Below are 22,916 nucleotides of genomic sequence, written 5' to 3'. Positions count from 1 at the left end.
GTCTCAGCCATAGTGGAGTTTGGAGTGTGACTGTTTGAGGTTGTGGACAGGTGTCTTTTATACTGATAACAAGTGGAGGACAGAGGAGCCTCTTAAATAACTTGTTACAGGTCTGTGATAGCCAGAAATCTTGCTTGTTTGTAGGTGACCAAATACAGATTTTCCACTATAATTTGCAAATAAATTCATTAAAAATCCTACAATGTCATTTTCTGGATTTTTGCATAGTTGAAGTGTACCTGTGATGAAAATTACAGGCCCCTCTCATCTTTTTAAATGGGAGAACTTGCACAATTGGTGGCTGACTAAACACTTATTTTCCCCACTGTATATGTTACTTTTCTTAAATGAGACTGACCCAACAATGATTGGTGCAGCCTTCAAATGCAACCTCCGGAGGATACAACTGACGAAATGAGACAAAGCTATTGTCAGGGTTTGCAAGGGAGGAACTCAAGTGCAGACAGGGATCGGGTTACACACAGGATTTATTAATACAAAAGGGGAAAACAAAACCCACGAGGGGGAAAACAAGGACTAGGGCAGATACAAAAATAACTAAACAGGACTGATTAGACAAGATAAACAAAGACTCAAAACTAGAGAACACTAACTACAAATAAACACTCACGGATATACAGGACACAATATCTCAAAGGGGTTACCAGGGTATAATCACAGGTGAGGAACAATCTCGGACAAGGAAACAATCACAAATCACAATGAACCGACGCAAGACAGAGCACACTTGGAGATCTAAATAGGGGGAACAATCAAGACACGACAGGTGGCACAGATGGGACAATCAAGACACGACTAGGTTAACAAGGGGGGCGGGGCAAGGGAACGAGACAACACAAGCACATGGCCCAAAGACAAGGCCATGTACTTGTACACAAAACATGGGTCTGTCATGATCCTGCCTCAAGACTAGGGAAAAACCAAGGACACGAGGGCAGAATCATGACAGAAGCCCTCCCTTAAGGAGCGGCTTCCAGACGCTCCTCAAGGGAACATCAAACACGGGACATGACTGACATGACAGACTGGGACACAGACACAAACCAACAAGACATGACAAATAACAACAAAGGCAAACATGAGTACACAATGGCAGGGTTAGGGTGACAAATCAAAAAAAACAAACAGGGAAGGGGAGGAGGCGGGACCACAAAGTTCATGGGGGACAGACCAGGGTGGGTGGGTGGGGCAGGAGTCTTGGGAGGGCGGGCCGAAGGCTGACGACGAGGGGTCCGGGCAGGTCTGGGTGGTGAGGGGGGGGAAGGGGTCTCTGGACAACTGAGAGAGGACCATGACGGGAGCAGACACGGGTCGCGGGGCAACACTAACGGGACGCGGGGCAACACTTACGGGACGCGAGGAGACGACAGCTGGACAAGGGGAGACAACAGGACACGGGGCTACATCAACGGGACACGGGGCTACATCAACGGGACACGGGGCTACATCAACGGGACACATGACAACATCAGGTGGGCTCGGGGGGACAACAGGACACGGGGAGACAACGGCTGGACACTCGGGACTTCTGGGGACAGGGTCTGGGGACAAGTCAGGACTGACGGGGACTTCTAGGATCCGGACAAGACTAGACAAATAATCTGAGAAGGCTTTAGCTGCTAGGATATTTGGCATCTCCAGCGCTCACCGCTGCTGGCTCGGGCACGCTCACTGCTGCTGGCTCGGGCACGCTCACCGCTGCTGGCTCGGGCACGCTCACCGCTGCTGGCTCGGGCACGCTCACCGCTGCTGGCTCGGGCACGCCAGCGCTCACAGCTGCTGGCACGGGCACGCCAGCTCTCACCGCTGCTGGCTCGGGCGCGCTCACCGCTGCTGGCTCGGGCGCGCTCACCGCTGCTGGCTCGGGCGCGCTCACCGCCGCAGGAGACGACAGAGTCGCAGGACCGGGAGACCCCTTCCTCCTCCTCTTCCTTCTAGGCCGCGGTGCAGAGGTCACCGCTGGGACAGAGACGGGTTGGGGAAGTTCGGTCTCGGGCAGGGCAGACTCTGACGCCGACGATTCCGAGGCTGACTCCCACGAAAACCGTCTCCCTCGCTTGTTGGGGAGACTGAAGGAAGTGGGAGGTGCCTCAGGATTATGGGAGGAACTTGCCTGGTCCCCCAGGGTTGCCACGGCCAGGACACGACCCTCTGGAATCGTTGGCAGGGGGGTAGGTGGAGGGGACCTCTGTGGCTCCTCCTCTCGACCGCTTGCTCCGGAGCGACCTCCCCTGGTCCCCCGGAACACCACTAGGCGAGAGCCCCCAAAACCATCCCGCTTGCTGGCTGATGACATCCAGCATTGCCTCCTGTCTGCTGAGTTCCCTTTTGGTCGGTTCATTCTGTCAGGGTTTGCAAGGGAGGAACTCAAGTGCAGACAGGGATCGGGTTACACACAGGATTTATTAATACAAAAGGGGAAAACAAAACCCACGAGGGGGAAAACAAGGACTAGGGCAGATACAAAAATAACTAAACAGGACTGATTAGACAAGATAAACAAAGACTCAAAACTAGAGAACACTAACTACAAATAAACACTCACGGTTATACAGGACACAATATCTCAAAGGGGTTACCAGGGTATAATCACAGGTGAGGAACAATCTCGGACAAGGAAACAATCACAAATCACAATGAACCGACGCAAGACAGAGCACACTTGGAGATCTAAATAGGGGGAACAATCAAGACACGACAGGTGGCACAGATGGGACAATCAAGACACGACTAGGTTAACAAGGGGGGCGGGGCAAAAGAACGAGACAACACAAGCACATGGCCCAAAGACAAGGCCATGTACTTGTACACAAAACATGGGTCTGTCATGATCCTGCCTCAAGACTAGGGAAAAACCAAGGACACGAGGGCAGAATCATGACAGCTATAGCCTATATGAATTGAAAACGTGAGAATACCCAAATGTTTTCATGTCTATGTACGTTTTCAAGTACATACGTTTCTCGTGCACTCGCAAAAACATTTTTTTTTGTTTTTTATATATACAAATGTCACTTTAGGGACTCCATGATATGGATCATGGCATGGTCATTTAATAGAAGTAATAGGCAGATAATCCCTCAGGTATGTGTTTTAACCTGAACTATTAAGTATTACATGAGCCAGTTTGGAAGTCTAAGCAATGTATGATATGAAGGTCAGGGCCATCATGTAGGATCTGCAGTAGATAAGTTTGATGTATTCTAGCTGTATCTTCTCTGCATGTGTGCTGGTAGAGAAGCGGCTGTTTTTGTAGCTGAGCCTGTGTAATGCATCCGAGCATTTCACTTTATACTCTATTTAAAGCTGTAATGATCCGACAGGAGTATTCAAATATCAGATCACTGCATGGTGTGTTTAAGAGTCATGTATTACAATTGTATTACTCTATTTCATGGCTGATTGAAATTTATTAAAATTGAGTGGTGAAAATAATTTAATACTGGATTATAAACCATAAAATACTAAAAGCAAAATTAGAATGTCCAAAAGGCCCTTGTCTGTGTACCATCTGGGAATGAAGGCGACCAACATAATGAAATAATCAGGTCTCAGTATTGTCTGCCAATGCCTTGAATCTCCATCCTGAGTGCTCTCCTGTGTCTTGGGTGCAATTTAAAGTCTACATTGATGTGTTTCTTTTTAATCAATTGAAGCAAATCTTGGTGAGCATCCCCCAGATGCCTGCTTGATTCATGTTCATTATAACAAGAAAAGTACTGCCATTTTCCAAACACTCACCCTGAATGCTCACAGTATCTCAGGGGCTGTAGAACAACGCATTGTGCAAACAAATAAGGGCAACTCAATGACTTTCAGACTTCTCACAGAAAATGACCACATTAGAAGTACACAAAGCTTTTTCAACACCAAAATACACTCCACGGGAACTTCATTTGTAATGGCGCTATAAAAACTTTAAAAAATATTCTATTCACTGTGGCATCTGGTTACAGAGGCTTTTCATTTGGTCAGCTCTCTTGCACAGGTAGGTGGTTTGTTGTTTGATTTCATTCACATATTTTGATGGCTTCATTTCAGGTCAGTCAGCTAGAATTCCTAGAGAGCAATACAGTGATGAAAGGCAAAATGGTTTTCGACAGAGCTCCTTTTCCACACCTGATTTTTCACTTTCTAGGTCCGTTTTATTTGTTCAGAGGGAACACAGCCAACATGTTTCTTTTTTCAGATAGATATATAGATACCGTATTGTGCTGTATGAGAAAGGCAAGAACATTTCACAAATATTTCTACTTTCCCAATTATAAAATCTTGATTTATACATGATTATGAGGTGATTATGAGGTGCCCCGGGATTTCCTCCACCAGTTCGTCCTAGATGACATCCTGATATACTCTTGGAGCCTGGCAGAACATCAGCGCCAAGTTGCGGAGGTCCTGCAACGCCTGAGGGACTACCAGCTCTATCTGAAAGCAGAGAAGTGTTCATTCCATCAACCCTCAGTGCAGTTCCTTGGGTATACCATCGACTGCAGTGGCATCCAGATGGACGAGGGGAAGGTAAGCACAGTCAGGGACTGGCCCATTCCTACCACTATTAAGGAACTGCAGCGATTCCTCGGCTTCGCCAACTTTTATAGACGATTCATTCAGAATTTTAGTACTATCACCAGCCCTCTAACCAACCTCCTTCACCAGAAGCCCAAATCCCTGTCATGGACTCCTGCCGCCAGCGAAGCCTTCCAGGCCCTAAAGCGAGCCTTCACGACCGCTCCACTCCTCGTGCATCCAAACCCTGAACTGCCATTCATAGTGGAAGTGGACGCCTCAACCAACGGAGTGGGAGCGGTCCTTTCACAGCAGCAGGGGACGCCCAGCCGCCTCCATCCATGTGCCTTCTTCTCCAGGAAACTCAACCCGGCGGAGGTTAACTATGACATCGGGAATAGGGAGCTACTTGCCATCAAGCTTGCCCTGGAGGAGTGGAGACATTGGCTGGAGGGAGCCAAACATCCGTTTCAAGTTCTCACTGACCACAAGAACCTGGAATACCTTAGAGCAGCCAAGAGACTCAACCCCAGACATGCACGCTGAGCGTTATTCTTCACCCGCTTCCAATTCTCCATCTTCTACCCCCCTAGGGGCAAAAAACGTAAAGGACGATGCTCTATCCAGATGTTACGCACCCGAAGAAAGGTCAGAAAACCCTGAACCCATCCTCCAGGACAAGGTCATAGTCGCCCCTATCACCTGGTCAGTTGAGACTCTACTTCCTAACAACACCCCGCCGGGTTGCCCACCAGGACACCAGTACATCCCCAGGACACGGCGCACTCCACTCATCCACTCCACCCATACATCACTTGGCACTGGTCACCCGGGGGTCAATGAAACCCTCTCGTTGCTACGGGAACGCTTCTGGTGGCCCAACATGGCCTCGGATGTCAGAAGGTACGTGAGTGGATGTACCAGCTGCACCATGTCCAAGAGCCCTCGCCATCTACCATCTGGCAAACTCCATCCTCTGCCCATTCCCAATCGCCCGTGGTCACACCTAGGGGTGGATTTCATCACGGACCTTCCACCCTCTGACAATAACACATGTATTCTAGTAATTGTGGATAGACTTTCTAAAGCTTGTCTTCTTCTTCCTCTGAAGGGTCTCCCCACTGCCATGGAAACGGCAGAACTGATGTTTAACCATGTCTTCAGGTACTTCAGCATCCCAGAGGACATCGTGTCGGATCGGGGCCCAGTTCATCTCCCGGGTATGGAGAGCGTTTCACTCCCTCCTAGGTGTGGGCATCAGCCTGTCCTCCGGCTATCACCCACAGTCTAACGGGCAGACGGAGAGGAAGGTCCAGGAGATCGGTTGCTTCCTCCGTACCTTCTGTCACGGCCACCAGAACTCCTGGAACCAATTCCGGGGATGGGCCGAGTACGCACAGAACTCCCTCCGTCAATCCACCACCGGACTCACACCCTTCCAGTGCGTACTCGGCTACCAGCCACCTGTATTCCCCTGGTCAGAAGAGCCCTCTGATGTTCCCGTAGTCGACTACTTTTTTCGGGAGAGCGAGAGGATCTGGGATGCGGCTCATCATCAGTTACAACGGGCGCTTCGCAGACGCAGGACGGCAGCCGACCTTCGCCGGTCCGAGGCCCCCCAGTACCAACCCGGTCAGAAGGTCTGGCTGTCTACCCGGGACATCCGCCTGCGTTTACCCTGCCGCAAGCTTAGTCCCAGATTCATTGGCCCGTTCACCATCACCCAGCAGATCAATCCGGTCACCTACAAACTCCAGCTTCCCCCTGAGTACCGGATTCACCTCACATTCCATGTATCACTCCTGAAACCTCACCATCCCTCTGTTTCTCCCTCCACAGAACCTGGCGAGACGGAAGCCCCCCCCCCCCCACTCCTCCTAGATGACGGCGCAGCCTATTCGGTCAAGGACATCCTGGACTCCCGGCGGCGTGGTGGGCAGCTGGAATACCTAGTGGACTGGGAAGGATATGGTCCAGAGGAACGTTCCTGGGTCCCACGCTACGACATCTTGGATCCCACCTTGCTGGATACCTTCCACTGCATTCACCCCAACCGACCAGCTCCCAGGGGAAGAGGACGCCCATCACGTCGTCGGGGTCCCCGGCCCTCAGGAGCGGGCCCTGGGGAGGGGGATACTGTTACAAACACGCCAAGTTCCACCTCCACACAATCACAGCGCACACCCTCACCTGAGTACTAGTCATCACCTCCTGCTGCTCATCATCCACTCATCAGCGCTGCACTATATAAGCCACACACACGCACCCAGTCATCGTCCGGTAACTGTCGCGACAAGGTCATTCCTGTATGCTAACTATTAGGACTAACTCCTCTTCTACCTTCTCTCTAAGGAATGCCTCCGAAGATACCGATTACCCTACAGTGCGTGTGTGTGGTTCACCTACCCTTCTCGAAGTCACTACCTTTTTGTTGGCCAAAAAGCTATCTCAGTTTGTAAAATTCTTATGAATATAAAATTATTTTTACATTTTTTTATTTTTATTTATTTATTTATTTATTTATTTTTTTGCTGACAGTGCAGCATTAGGCATTGCTATTGAATTTAATTAGGTTCACTTTAATTCTTAGTGCTTTTAAAAAATACATGTTCTTCCAAAGCAGTTAAATTTAAAAGCAATAATAATAAAAAAAAAAGCTCCTTTCAAAACCCTGCAATAAATCAGTAAAGAGTTTTATGTCTAACATACTTTAGTGATGATAAAACTGGACTATTAGCCCTTTTATATTTTCCGAATACTTGCTGCATTTTAAACAATATGGAGCTTAGGTTATTATATTTATTAAGTGAAAGAATGATGTTTATGGAGACTGTAGAGGATTATACATTATACAGAGGTTTGATTTTAGCACAAGGAAGTTGCTTGGTATTAATATACTGGACCATCTGTGGAAACCTTAAATTTCATTTGGTCTAGAAAAAAATATAAAGATGTGTCTTCTGTACAACTGTGAAAGCTATCTTTAGAAAATATACTCTGTTTAGGTATTTTTTAAGTAAGATGTTAAATTGTGCATTATAGACTTTAGGGTAGTGCCATATTTATTTATTTTTGACTGCATGACAGGGATAGAACAACAATATGTATTGTTTAACAGCTGATGAAACTGCTTTAAAGAAAACTATATTTGAAAGTCATATTTTTATGTAATCATGTAATTATGTAATCTAGATTCTTTCTGCAGTGCATGCTATTGAAAATGTATCTATATTATCCATATTACATCCCGATAACAACCTGAAGTAAGATTTATATTACATTTATTTAATTAAGAAGCAATGCTAGATTTTTCAGAACTCTGTGGTAATCTCTTCCTCATTGCTTGACATTTTTATTTATTTTTATTGAATAAAGGCTCACATTCTTTCTTTAGGTTTGTTTGTTCTGCAATCAAGAGAAATTTAGTTGAAAAAACAGAAGAATCGGTGGAATTTCTTTTTGATGAAAATGTCCAATATATTCATTGGAGATTAAGATTGTAGTTTTTCATGAGCGTCTCTCCAGAATAAATATATTTAATAATCTCCCTACACTTATACTACTACTTCTGTACAATATTAAATTTCTGAATGAGGTGTCAGGTTTTTGTGGAATTTAATCTATAGAAAGGGCACTTTTACTAACTTAAATTCATTTCAAGTCCTGCCATGGTAGTCAGGAAAGTGATTAAACTAGAGATTTTCTGTACAGTTTCACAGCTGGGTTTGGGGAATGCTTCGAGTGTGTGTTTTACTTGGCTGTACAATCAAACTGAATTTTCTTTGTGCATACACAGTATGTTTGAATACTGATGTAACATATATTTTCCTTGCATGTACTTAGTGGCTTTTGAGGTCGAGCTTCCTAAACACTCAAACCTTCAGGCAGAGCATACATAAATGTCCCCAGGAGCTTGGCTCCAAAAATGTTTTTCATCATAATAACTCTTATGCAAACATTGTTTGTTGTTAGATAAGCACCTTTGGAAATTATATCCACAATTGATATAGCAATTTATCAAATGTCCAACATCAACTTTTAATGGGTACAACATGAAGTGGTTATATAATATAATATTTGACATGCATTTGATCTGAATTAATGCGTAGTCAGTCTATGGGTATTTCTGCATTACAATAACTTTGCAATAATTGCACAATTACAGAAACTGATATGGAAAGCTTTCCCACTGTCCACAAAAATGAGAGATGCTTGTGAGTGAATTGTTTCTGTTCTTTTTTCCCCCCAATATAATTGGTGTAGAATTCCTCTTTCTCCACTGCAGTTAACCATGGTGCTGGATGAGAAAACATCCTGATGTTTGTGGGTTTGATTTAGGGTTTGGGATAGGCATGTCTCATGCCCAAATACAGCTTCTTCCAAGACCCTTATGAAATTCAGATAAGTCAATGTGTCATTTTGCATTAAAATAATAGCATATCTATCTAATAGGCTATTTTTTCTGTCAGGAATAGAAAATTAGATACAAAACAGAATGAAAAAAAAAACTATGTTGTATAACTCTGGGCATATTGTGAACCAAATATCACAGATGTGCCTTAAATTTTAATGATGCGACTTAAATGACAAAAGTTTAGGTCATAAATAATGCTGTGAGACCCTGAAGAGATTTATAAAGGCCTTGAAATCCTCTGAGGGATACTAGCCATCAAACTTTACACCGAAGAGGAAACTGAGGTCACCAGGACACTGGGGTGGGAAGTCTAAATGTTTATTTGCTTTGAATTGACTCCATAGTACCTTGTGGGTTAAAGGTAAAAGGTTTTAACCCTTTAGCATCCTGCATAGAAGTTTCTGATTTAGGTCAGTGTATAAGACCTTCAAATGCAATAAATGTATAATTGTGTATAAATCTTGAAAATTTCCACTAAAGAAAACACTTAAAGAATTAGGTGCGAACCCACTTAATAGTTCACCCAAAAATGAAAATTTGCTCACCCTCAGGTCTTCCAGTTGGTAGATGAGCTTGTTTCGGAGCAGATTTGGACAAGTTTAGCATTATACATGCTCACCAATGAATCCCCTCTGCAGTGAATGGGTGCGTCAGAATAATAGACCAAACAAAAGATAAAAACATCCACTGGAGAAGGCAGTATTATGGAATTTTTTTTTCTTGATGTATTTCTTACAAACATCAGTTTACAAACAGCTTTTTGCTGTTAATGGATGGACTGGAGATGTGTGGATTACTGTCATTTTTTTCTTCTGATAGCACCCACTGCAGAGGATCCATTACCTAATGCTACATTTATGAAAATCTGTTCCGATGAAGAAACAAACATCTACATCTTTGATGGCCTGAGGGTGAGTACATTTTCAGCTCGTTTTCAATTGGTTTGAACTATTCATTTAATGTCATGTAATAACTGTTAATAATTACTACACTGAAAATTGTTTTATTAAAGTCAAAAATATTATTTGATATCAGTGCATCAGTTTATAAAAACAAATGTATTGTTTTTTATAAACTCCAAACAATACAGTATGGTTTTTATTCTTATAACATCTTAATAATAAATCCAGCTGTAGTAGCAAGTAGGCTACATTATTGTAAAGGAAATTGAATTCTTAGAGATCCACTTTTCTACCTTCTAAAACCTAACAAAATGCCTCATTATAACTAACATTTCCAGAAGGAAAAGGTCACTGTGCAAACACGGCCATTGCAATTTAAATGAGAGGGCTGTTAAATGCCACAATTGACTATTCTACAGTTTTATAAACTTTAGGTGTGCCAAAAACCATATGCTTGAATTTCAAAAGAGGCCAACCTTATTGTCTTCCAGCTATGAAGGTACAACAATAAATAATGGACAAGCTACATCAACATGAGCGAATTCCACAACGTTAAGGAAGTTAGCTGCTAATATTCCTGAAGTGGAATAAGACAGTGGATTGTAAGTAACGATATGATTTAGGATCTATACACAAAAGACGGAACTATAAAGGGACGTGTGCAAACTCCTAAATATGCTGCTTTTTAATATCATGCAGTCAGCTTGTCATGATATGTCATTTCAGTCGCTCCTTTCAAACTACGCTCGTTCACGTGACCGCGCGCTCACCAGTAGGTGGGGTCAGCACGCGCTATAAATATACATCTTGTCTGACCGTAAAAAAAAAAAAAATAAACTCATTTTCCTTTACCCCAGAGCAAGAGGATGATGCTCAGAATTTGTTTGTGGACTAAAGTGGAATTATTTTGGAAGACGTTTTACATTTAGAAATTTGGATACCGCGTCTGACAACTTCTTTACATATAAATATTGGTCGCGCGCTCATTAAGGACTCTGGTAAAATGGCAAAACTGTTTCCTGATGGACTTTTGTTAATTGTGAGTTTGTTAAACATTTTCACCGTGGGTAAGTGCTAAAAAAAGACAACCGCAGTTTTCTTGTGAGTTTTGTGAAGTGGGTTTATATGAACAATTAATTGTTTGTTATCTGTCCAGATGTAAGTTATATTTAGCCTACGTATTTTAATGTTATTCAGTTTTTATGACTTTCATTAGCGAGTGTTATGCAGCTAGCTGGTAGCCTAGTGAAATCTCTGTAAAGAACATGAGCAGGTCATAAGACAGAATAAATAACGGCTTTAATTTTTATTTAATTTAAGGTTACCTTTTGCATTGTGACATTATTGTCCTGAAACATTTTCTTTCAAACTGTAATATTCCTCAATACTGTAATGCAATAATAATTGTAGCACTTGAAATAAGGTTTAAATCACAATCTTAGACCATGTTCATTTCAATATCTACTAATAAATTATTCAAATCCAAAGCTGTATATGTTGTTATTATTTAATGAACCAGAGCTAAACTGAACTAAAAAATATATATTAAATTTTAAGGTAAATATTTTTTGTTTTTTTTCCCCCTACATTTGTATTTTTCAATTCCAGTTTAATTGAAGTGTGCTTTGACATTAGTTATGCCCTTTTATAATAATGGATTATTGTTCAAATTGAAGGTGCATCAGTATCCCGGACAGGAGACCTGCACTCATCTCCAGTCTTCTCTGATGATCCGAACAGTGTTTTGCATCAGCACACAAAAGCAGAGCTCATTTCAGCATCACACTCCCGCACAAGAACCAAGCGCTGCACTTGCTACTCTTTTAAGGACAGGGAATGTGTTTATTACTGTCACTTGGGCATCATCTGGATCAACACCCCACAGTGAGTACATCCATTATTCGCAAGATCTCCTGCAACTGATGCTTGATTAGTCTACTGAAGAGACACTAAAAAGTGCTGCATTTCATTTCACCAAATCTTATATATTAATGAAAATTTTGATAATCAATTCTTATTTTATTTTGCTTAATAGTTTGTTTCAAACAAATGCGAATTGAAAATAAAAGTAAAATGTATGCTAAAATGTCTATAATAATGACAATAATAATAATAATTTTCACGATTTTGATATATTTGCCAACCATAAACCAAGTGTTAATTGGTAAAAGGTAGAACATTCTGCAGACACACACATTGACTCCTCTGAATGTGGTATTGTTGGTTAGGTCTCAAGAGGGGTGAACAAAATGTACCCCTGGGAAGGTAATGCATTCCATGCAGGAGATCAGGCCAAGGATTCTCAGTCATGCTGAAGAATCTGTTTGGAATTTATTGTTCTTGAGTTTCTTGTTCAGGCCTGAAGCTTGATGGATGATCAACACAGTGACCTTTATATTCAGGACAGAAGCACTGAGAGGCACTTAAATGTTATTGGATATGGTTGTTCTGTCTATTTTTCTTTCTCATTCTGTTAGACCAATATTGTTTTGCATTAAAGAGTAGTTGTAGTTCAGCTTGGATTATTAAGAGGGAATAAGGACAAAGCATGAATAAAGTACCACCGTTAAACTTAAATATTTCATTATTAAGTACCTAAAACATAAGTTTTGCTTTAAAAATATAATGCCACATATTTTAATATTAATATTTAGAACATTTATGTTAATTATAGTAATTAGTAAATTAATTAAATTAATACTGTTCATACTGATATTTTAATTAACATATTTAATACATATTTTCATCTAGAAAGCTTTTGTAACTTTATAAGTGATTTCAATGTCACTTTTTATTAGTTTAATGCATCCTCGCTGAATAAAAGTATTAATTTATTTAACTTATTTCCACACAAAAAAAAAAAAAAAAAGAAAGAAAAGAAAAAAAGACTGGACCCAAACTGAAAGTTAGTGTATTAATTATAAACACTTTCTATTTCAGAGGTAAATGCTATTCTTTTGAACTTTCTATTTGGTATCCTGAAGAAAAACAAACTGAACACAACTGAATACTTCTATATCTATAGTGTCATTGACTTAATAGTGTCTGCTCTTTATATTGTAGATAGAGGTCCAACTTAAGTTTCTGCAGCACTTATCTTCAGTGTGTTTTGATGTGACTGTGTTTCCATGGTGACGGTTACTGTCCATGGTGCTGATGCAATAGAAGCAGAGGATTCTCAAAAAATTGAGATTTTTTCACAGCCAACTCAAGCACTATATGTACAATAAAAAATAAACCCGCTTTTAATGCCATTTGGCTCACTAGAGTAACAAAAAGGATTGAAATTAGGTCATCCCCAACACACATTAATACTCTCTATTCAGTTTCATTCCATAGCCAGCAAACACATGACTAAAGGATATTTCTGAACATATTTTGTTTAAATATATAGATACATTCAGTAGTACAAATATGACAACATGCAGCCATGAATGAGTTATTGCTATTTAGCTAAATACATGAGAGATCGCCACAGGACATTTAGTAGAGTGATTCAGATTGACGCTGAGCTATTTAAACTATGACTTACAATGTGTTGTGGCACATCACTCATCATTGATATTGACAGCTCAGACCCCTGGCTCCACACTGAAACCAAACGGTCAACCTGAGAGCAAACACTCGTGATGTGAGATGAGAGGCATGCGTTCAGAAAGAGAGTACTGACGAGAGTGGCTGGAGATCAGAGAGAAGCTCATATAAAGTGCATGGAAGCTTTCCCAGATGAGACTGCAGAAAGATTTTTGGCCCTTGTTCCAACCCATCACCAGAGGCAGCTTCTTATGGTTTATCTCCAAGTGTCAATGCAATTCCAGCTTTGTTTTAAATATAACAGGTTGCTTTCCTTTTAAGTTTCTTTTAGTGCTTGTAAAATAATTAAATAAATAATATATGTTGTAAAGTTTCGGGTGTTAAAAAAAAATTCAACTGTATGACTTTCTTTCTTCTGTGAAAACGAAAAGAAAATATTTTGAGAAATGTCTCACTGTTTTGTTTTGTTTTGTTTTGTTTTGTTTTGTTTTGTTTTGTTTTGTTTCGTTTTGTTTCGTTTTGTTTTGTTTCGTTTCATTTCGTTTTTCTTCTTTGTTCATATAAAGGAATTCTACCAACATTCTTTAAAATGTTGTCTTTAGTGTTCAGCACCAGGGAGAAAGTCATACAGGTTTGGAATGAAATAAGAGTAAGCAAATAATGACAGAATTTACATTTTTGTAAGCTAGTTAAAGTACACTAGCTTTCAAAAGTAAATAAATAAATAATTTTATTCAGCACGGATGCGTTAACTTGATCAAAAGTGAAAATAAAGTCATTTAGAAATTTATAAAATATTATGTTCCATATAAATATAGCTCTTTTGAACTTTATTCATCAGAGAATCCTGAAAGTATAACAGCTTCTACAGAAATTTTAAGCAGCACTATTTTCAACATAATAAAAATAAATATTTTAATATGACATGTTTCTTGAGCAGCAAGTCAGCATGTTAGAATGATTTCTGAAGGATGTGACACTGAAGATTGGAATAGCGATGCTGAATAAATTACATTCTGTCGAATACACTTATTTTAAATTGTAATAACATTTCACAATATTATTGTTTTACTTTTGATCAAAGAAATGGTGAACAAAAGAGACTTTTGAAAAACATGAAAAAATCTCACCACCCCCAAACTTTTGAACAGAAATGTTTCTCCTGAAACCAGTTTGATCGAAGCACTGCTTGTGTTTTTGCTAGTTATCGCAGTCTGTGTTTGAAATCCATTGAAATACTTTTGTGCAATTACTGAGTCAAAACAGATTGTTATATCTGACTGGACAGTGTTCATCTGTTTCTTATGTCAGGGGTGTGTTCAGCCCATCATGTGCCATATGTGGTGTGATTTAAATTTTAATAATCTGTTTGGCGTGTTTGTGAAACTCTGACTCATCTTTTATGGATTTGTTCTCTGTGATGCTTAAACATGATCAAAACTACATTTCACCACGATTTACCAGCCCACCTATTGTCTCAAAAGCAATTCCATGCCCTCTTCAGCTTCACTCCAACCAAATGAGATGATTCTGAATATTTGTGCACAGGAGAAAAGGGAATTTATTATTCATAGGCAAACTCAAGTTGTCATGGCAGCACATTTTGTTATTAAACAGCAAAATTTTCTTTTTAAGATAGTTTACACACAACAGCACATTCCTTCTGCAACATACTAAACAGAAAGGCCACATACACTTTGGAAAGTATTAGGAATGAAACCACATTTAATAAATCCCTTAATTTATTCCAGAGTCAGTCTTGGATTTGTCATGGTTGGCCTAAGCAACGTTTTGGACTCTACTGACAGTGAAACATAAATGGGAACAAGTTTAACAGATTTATTAGCTATATTTGACCAATTATGAATTATTATTCTTTAATTTTGTCATTTCATTACCAAACGGGCAAAGAAACATTTCAGTTTCATTTCTCTTTTGATGAAAACGGTTCTGAAAAGGAACAGTTCACCCACAAATGAGTTTTCTGCTACGTTTATTCATCCTCATGTCATTCCAAACCCATAAGAAAACACAAATTAAAATATTTTTGTTGAAACTGAAAATTAAACTAAAAGTCAAGGTAACCAAAACTTTGAAAGAATCAAAAAGTTTTAAGTCTTAAGGCATTGTAAAATTGTAGGTTAAAGGCATTGTAAAATGAATCCATATGAATTAAACTGTTAAATTTAAGTCTTGTGAACAGATACAATTATTTTCTACATGTTCTCCCTCCCAATTCGTCACATTTTGACCATTTGGAGTCAATTTTGATGCACAAGGTACCCCTTTAGTGTAATTTTTCGACATGGAGGGTCCTCCATTGCTTTAAATAAGAAACCCTTGGTATCAGTATGCTGATTTAAAAGGCACTGAGAATTTTATCATCATGATTAAATTCTATATTGGGTATAATATTGCCATTATTGCATATATGTTAGGGTGTGATTTGTCAATGCAAACAGTCACAACAGTTTTATTTGCATTACACTATTTACACAGTGCCAGCCTTGCTTGTGAAATGTCATTGGCTCTTGCGTGTCTTGTGATCGATTGCATCATGCTAAAGAGTATGCAAGTATCTTTTTGAATGAGATGTGGGTGCTTTAACAGAATTGGGTAGGTTGGGGTTGGGTGCTCCAATGAAAGTATAAATTTATATAAAATTATTTATATTTTTTTTACAAATCATGCAAAGCATTTAATTAAGACAAAGAACTGAAAACAGTGGAGGACAGTGCACGCTAAAAGGATACCCCGATTCATATGGCTTTGTTCATATGAAATTGTTTTTGATGCCTTTGTTACCTCTTTGTAACTCTTTCGGAAGTTTTAGTTACCTGGACTTTCAATAGAGGGACAGAAACCTCTCAGGTTTCATTATAAATAACTTGTGTTTCCAGGCTTAGCCAAAATCTTCTAGGTTTGGAATGACATGAGAGTATGTACATAATGACAGAATTTTTGGGTGAAAATCTATCCCTTTAAAAAATTCCTGATGTTTCTAAACTAAAACATAAGAGTCTGTCTGTTCTGTCTGCAGGCGCACAGTTCCGTACGGCATGTCAAGTTACCGCAGCCCTCAGCGACTGAGACGCTCCAGTGGGACAGTGAGGATGGTACTTCATCGCTGCACATGTGCAGACCACAGTGATGCCCAGTGCTACAATTTCTGCGATGCAAGGTACAAAACTAATTCATAAGCAAAATCATCTGGATTTTTTTTGCATGTGTTTATTTATTCATGAGAAAATATAATAGTATGTTTTTTTTCGTGGATTGATGCATTCTGAAATTCAAAAAAACTATAGCTTGTTCTGAATTTCTATCATTAGGTGTGATGATATTTTATGGTTCTGTTTTGAATTACAAAGAACACAGAATGTGCCGGACAGAAGATCGATAGGACATTCACCTGGGTAAAAACACGTCACACGTTGGGCCTATGAGAACAGATCAGCAACCATCTGGGCACCCAACTAGGTACAGCTTTTGGATTTTTACAGATTTGGAGCGAAACCTTCCCCACATTCCTCACCGTGTTATATTTCCTGGAACGACCTTGACTCATCTGGTCCACGGTAACAAGTGAATTCTTTAGAAAACTCTTTGCAGATTTCGGAAGCATATCTGGTACCCGCGTCCTTGCTTCAAGGGTTATGTTCACTTGTTTCAGCTTGACTTCAGGTCTAATACAAATATTCAGTGGACGTCTTTGAATTTGGGAGTCTTGTGGTATTGGAAATAGAACTGTAAAATAGACTCTGCATTATCTCCACTTTATGGGCTGATTTTCAGAGCGCACAGAGGGATTACTGGGTGAAGACACAGATGAAGTCAGTCTTGAATTTACATGTACCGAGGCTCCTTCACTTCAACTGATAGCAGGAAATTAAACGTTAAACATTGTTATTGTGTATGAACAGTTAGGATCTCTTAAGACTCCTGAGAGAAAGATTGCCAGATTAACCGCCGCAATTTTCAACCTCCTGAAATTATCCTCTGCATTTTTGCTCACTCCAGCAAAATGTATCCCCTCTCCACAACAAGATATGACATTTTATATTCCTAAGATGGCTTTGAGTTCAAATGTTATTATTCGTGCATAAAATAATGGATCTAGTGATACCAATATACTGAAAGCTGAATATTAAACTAAACGGTCTATCACTCTGATCTTACTATATATATATAAACAATGACCTGAGAGCTTGACCTCCTGCAGAAGTCTGACCGCCTTTGGATGCAATACTAATTTCTCTGTAGTCTCACTATTTAATCTTCACTAGTATTATCTGTGTTTGTAAACACTTTAAATTATTATATGGTCATTTTACAATGTTATTAATGACAAGCTTGATTTATAGTAACTTTTAAACAGTTCTGTATCATCCAAGGCATATCCTAACCACTGTTTCAATTTCAAACTTACAGCAAGTTGCTTTGGTTAGTTTTGTTTAAAAGTGCAATTCACCAGGATGGTAAGATGGGGTTATAATAAATGTTAGCAGAAATTATTATTAGTAGTATTATTTCAATTATTGAAATAAGGCAAGAGAAAATATAAAGAATAAGAAAACTACAACAACCATAATGCACTAGGCTCAATTAAACTATACAGGGATACAAAAATGCGGATAAACGTCAACACCCATAATGCATTTTACATCGTCAGGTGGATTTCTGTTAACAAATAAACATGGATATTTCCAGGTAACACAGAAAAATAATACACATTTTTCATTTATTTACACTACCAACTAATAGAGAGTAGACTGGTAGGCTATACTGGTCATAAAACAATAGGTAAAGTTTTAGCAGTGCTTAAAATATTACTTTAAATAAATGTGATTTTTTTTTATCTGCCTTGTTACAAAACCTAATATTATTTCACAAAACATTAATTTTCTTTAATGTATTTATAAACTGTATTACTGTGAGACATCCTCAAACTAATAGTGAATGAAACATCAGTGGTTCTCAGCTGGTTTGGCCTTGGGGCCCACGTTTTCCAATGGTCATCAAGCCACGACCCACTATATATATATATATACACACACACAATACAGACCAAACGTTTGGACACACCTTCTCATTCTCATGACTATGAAAATTGTAGATTCACACTGAAGGCATCAAAACAATGGATGAACACATGTGGAATTATATATGGAATTATATACATAACTAAAAGGGTGACAACAACTGAAAATATGTCATATTGTAGGTTCTTCAAAGTAGCCACCTTTTGCTTTGATTACTGCTTTGCACACTCTTGGCTTTCTCTTGATGAGCTTCAAGAGGTAGTCACCTGAAATGGTCTTCCAGCAGTCTTGAAGGAGTTCCCCGAGAGATGCTTAGCACCTATTGACCCTTTTGCCTTCTGTCTGCGGTCCAGCTCACCCCTAAACCATCTTGACTGGGTTCAGGTCCGGTGACTGTGGAGGCCAGGTCATCTGGCGCAGCACCCCATCACTCTCCTTCTTGGTCATAATAGCCCTTGATGCCTTCAGTGTGACTCTACAATTTTCATAGTCATGAAAATAAAGAAAACTCTTTGAATGTATATATATATAATACAAAAACAACGCAAATATATTTCACAAAAATGAATGGGTTAGTTCACCCAAAAATGAAAATTATGTCATTAATTACTCATCATCATGCTGTTCCAAACCCTTAAGACCTTTTTTTTCATCTTCGTAACACAATTGAAGATATTTTTGATTCAATCTGAGGGCTCTCTGAGCAAGAGAACTACCAGAGTCAAGGCACAGAAACGTATCAGGATGATCGACGAAGTAGTCCATGTGACATCAGTGGTTCAACTGTAATGTTACAAAGCTATGAAAATACTTTTTCTGCAAAGAAAACAAATATAACGACTTTATTCAACATTTTCATCACTACTGCATCACTTGTGGATGCGTGTTGAGGACAGTACCATGATGCAAGCCTGTGAAATATAACTGAATATTGGCATGTCTTCAGCCCACATGTGAACATGTGAAGTTTGGGTCAGATCGGACATTTAATGTTTAAGTTAAGTGTAAAACAGGAAATTAAGAAATTTCCTGTTGGCAGCCGTATGGCACTATGGTATAATTGGCCTTGAGACGTGTTCAAGCCAGGACTCTCATAAAGTTTGGGGCAGATTGGGCACTATATGCATGAGTTACAACAACTTTGTTTGATGGTGCTAATAGCATGCTTTAGCACTTAGTAAGTGATGCTAGCATGTTTGAGCATGTTTCTAGCATGTTTAGTCCACAATGGAATGTTTAACTGTGTTGCTAATTGTGCATCACAGTGTTAAACATCACTTTCTAATGGCAGCAGGTGGTGTTATGACTATAACTGAATCTTGCCAGGTGTTCAGGCCAGGACTCTCATCAAATATGTTAGGTTTCATGCAGATTGGACACTGCATGCCTGAGTTACATCAACTTCCTGTTTCACTGCATTAATAGCATGCTGTAATACTTAGCTATGTGTTGCTAGAATGTTTTAGCATGTTTCTAGCATGTTCCCAGCATGTTGCAAGGAGTCCATAACAGTGTTAACCATGACACTTCCTGTTGCCAGCAGTGTTTCATGGCAAAACATCAAATTTTGTCAGATTTTGGACTTTGTACCAAGATACTTCCTTGTAGGTAATTGTGTGTTACACGTGTAGAGATTTTCTCAAGGTGCACTCTATTGAAATTTTATAGGTGGTATCGAGTCATTTTACCAGTCCCACTTCTGAAACCCATATCAGATGTTCATTTTGCCAGTTCTGACACATGTGCAAAGTTTCATGAGTTTTGGAGATTGTTTAGGCCCTCAAAAATGTGATTCACTTTGGTTAAGAAGCCTGTATGCTTGGTTTATTTTCACATAACCATCTGTTGAATTTAACAGGTTGTGTACAGTATTTGCTGATCATTCATGCTATATATCATGTATTACATATGCTATTTTTTATTTAAATAAATATTTATTTTTATTTAATGCTGTTTCAGCACTGGGCTTGTTCAGATTTCTTTTGACAACTGGTAATTTCACCTGCCACTCTTTAGGGTTTTTCTTATGCCAGTTCTAATATTTTTTTTGTTGATAATTTACCTATTGCACTTTCTAAAACTTTCTCAGCATGTCCCCTTGCTTTTTTTGAAACTTGAGTTTTTGGTGTAGGCAGTAGAATGTTTTGCGTTATGCAAAAAATTCTTAGCACAGACATTGTATCAGAGCTGCACAGTGTGTCAGATCTGGAAAGACGTTTATACAACACCTTACAAAAGCCAAAATGTTCCAACAATTATAACTCCTAGATATGTTGGATGAAATATAGTTTTGTCTGTGAAATTGTAATTATAGCAAAGAATGTGCTGATGGCGTTCTGTTTTTCTATGACATTCCGCTCATGAACACAAACATCTGTTTTTATGAGGTGTGGTATATGGTAGGGTCATGCATAACATTTCATCTATTTCTGAATATTGTTCCAGCATTGAATATGGTCAGTCCAGCTGCTGTGTGCTGTTGTGGCTGTAATAAGTTAAAGGGGGGTTCAGTCTGGGTTAAATAAAAATATTGACGGCACATGTGACATGCATGTCCTTAAGTTTGTAAAAATGAAGACAAAAAAAAAGTGTAATGTGGTTTCAATAAACGTTTACAGCTAAACAATGCTTTAAATAACATTAAACTTTATTCATTCAAATGTGGGTTTTATTGAAATTTGTTGTCATATTCATAGAGTCTGTTTTCTATTGTAGTCTATTTTAAAATGTCTTTTATTCTTTTGATGTCAAAGCTGAATTTCCAGCATTATTACTCCAGTCTTCAATGTCACATGATCCTTCAGAAATCAGTCTAATATGTTGGTTTGCTGCATCTCAAATAGATTTGCTGCTCCATATTTTTGAGGAAACTTGTATTGTTAAACTTTTGAACAGTTTAGATATTTCCTAGAAGCTTCTAGAAGTAAGGCGGTCCTATAATTTTCTAACAAGTCTTGCAACTTAATTTATTTTTAAATGGAGTAAAGCTGGTCTATAATACTGGTTCTTAGCTCAAGATCCAGTTCTAATAGCATATTTATGCTCATTTCTATTGTAATGTAAAGGGACTTGACTATAATATATTGATTATTTCAACAGAGCTCAATCATGGTCCTCTTGCAGTTGCTGTCCCAGCATGCCTCTTGTTTCCATCCATGCACAAGTGGAGCATTTTAAAAATAAGGCCAAGGTAATTGCTTTTAGGCATAAAGGGAATTTTTGATCCCCTTGTGGCAATCTTTCACAGACAATTAAGCATGTTGCCGAGATGATCGACAGCCTCTGCGGCGGGAGCCAGAAGCAGCTGACTGGAGCAGTTTTACAACATGTCACCGGTCCTCAGATGCGTGCTGCAAGCTCTCCTATGATAGATAATCTTTGTTTAATGAGACATTCTTTGACAAGTAAACACAATATACGATGGTGAGGTGTTCTAGAAAGACAGATTATAGATCCATAATCTATATATACTGCAGTGTTAATGGTGTAAACGGTAAGTGTTTACTGTGAAAGACTGAATTAATGCTCCTCTGGTCCATTACATCACTGTGTATTGCAGTCAAAAGTAAAACAATGCGTGCAATCAATTTGCTTCAGAAAAAAGGTTCAATGCTGTTGCTGAGGTGCTAAGCTACAGAAGCCAAAAGGTATATGTACCTCATTTACCCCGAAATTGTATCTATTATTACCTTATATTTGTACCTTAAGTTTTGTACCTTTTACTTTTTTTTTCCCCCTGGAAGTGCTGTAGACATATTTCTGTGTGAAATAGGATATTTAAGGGGTGAAATATTTGATCATTTGGATTGTGGAAATTGGCGGTTACATACCACAGTGGAGTTAAAGTTATTGAAGTACATTTTAATAAAGGTTAATAACACAGCTTCTTTTGTATACAATTCTCTGATGCATTGTTCACAGTTATTGTTTTAAGCAGTTGTGCGTCATTCAGAACTGAATAAAAAATTCCTGAACATGAATTTAAGTAGGAAAAAATGCAAAACTGCCTCATGCAGAAATGTAAGATATGACATATATTGCTCTCTATCAAGAGTGATATTGTCATATATGTTACCTTTAAGATGATAATTTTCACATGTGTGCATTCTTTGGGTAGATATAGATAACATATAATCCTATAGCAAAATGTACTTTGTTCATATGTAATTTTTTATATAGCATTATTTAGCAACCATGTATGTCAACAACATTTAATTAATTTATGTATGTAACTTTACTAAAATGTTGATGTTTTTAGTAGATTTTAAATATGTCAATCCGTTTATCTTTACTTAATATCAACATCAGGGTTTTAGGATAGATTTACACGTGCATGACCAATATGTCTGAAAATGTACAAACCCGATTCCAAAAAAGTTGGGACACTGTACAAATTGTGAATAAAAACAGAATGCAATGATGTGGAAGTTTCACATTTCAATATTTTATTCTGAATACAACGTAGATGACATATGAAATGTTTAAACTGAGAAA

General features: G+C 39.0%; 1 protein-coding gene across 1 annotated transcript; it reads left to right on the top strand.

Annotated features, from left to right (window-relative positions):
- Positions 1–10,689: 10,689 nt before the first annotated feature.
- Positions 10,690–21,371, top strand: edn3b (endothelin 3b). Its single transcript, XM_052593485.1, has 4 exons — positions 10,690–10,913; positions 11,523–11,730; positions 16,421–16,561; positions 16,752–21,371. Exons 1-4 carry the CDS (start codon positions 10,850–10,852, stop codon positions 16,798–16,800), a joined length of 462 nt encoding a protein of 153 aa, XP_052449445.1. The 5' UTR covers positions 10,690–10,849; the 3' UTR covers positions 16,801–21,371.
- Positions 21,372–22,916: the final 1,545 nt, after the last annotated feature.

Source organism: Carassius gibelio, chromosome B23, assembly GCF_023724105.1.
Source record: "Carassius gibelio isolate Cgi1373 ecotype wild population from Czech Republic chromosome B23, carGib1.2-hapl.c, whole genome shotgun sequence".
Taxonomy (NCBI): Eukaryota; Metazoa; Chordata; class Actinopteri; order Cypriniformes; family Cyprinidae; genus Carassius; species Carassius gibelio.
The sequence above is the reverse complement of the archived record's forward strand: the minus strand, read 5'-3'. Positions and strand labels throughout refer to the sequence as shown.

Coding starts and splice junctions, on each gene's coding strand:
- edn3b (XM_052593485.1), top strand. CDS start 10,850: ATGGCAAAACTGTTTCCTGATGGACTTTTGTTAATTGTGAGTTTGTTA. Junction 11,731..16,420: donor ATCTGGATCAACACCCCACA/GTGAGTACATCC, acceptor TTCTGTCTGCAG/GCGCACAGTTCCGTACGGCA. Junction 16,562..16,751: donor TACAATTTCTGCGATGCAAG/GTACAAAACTAA, acceptor TGAATTACAAAG/AACACAGAATGTGCCGGACA.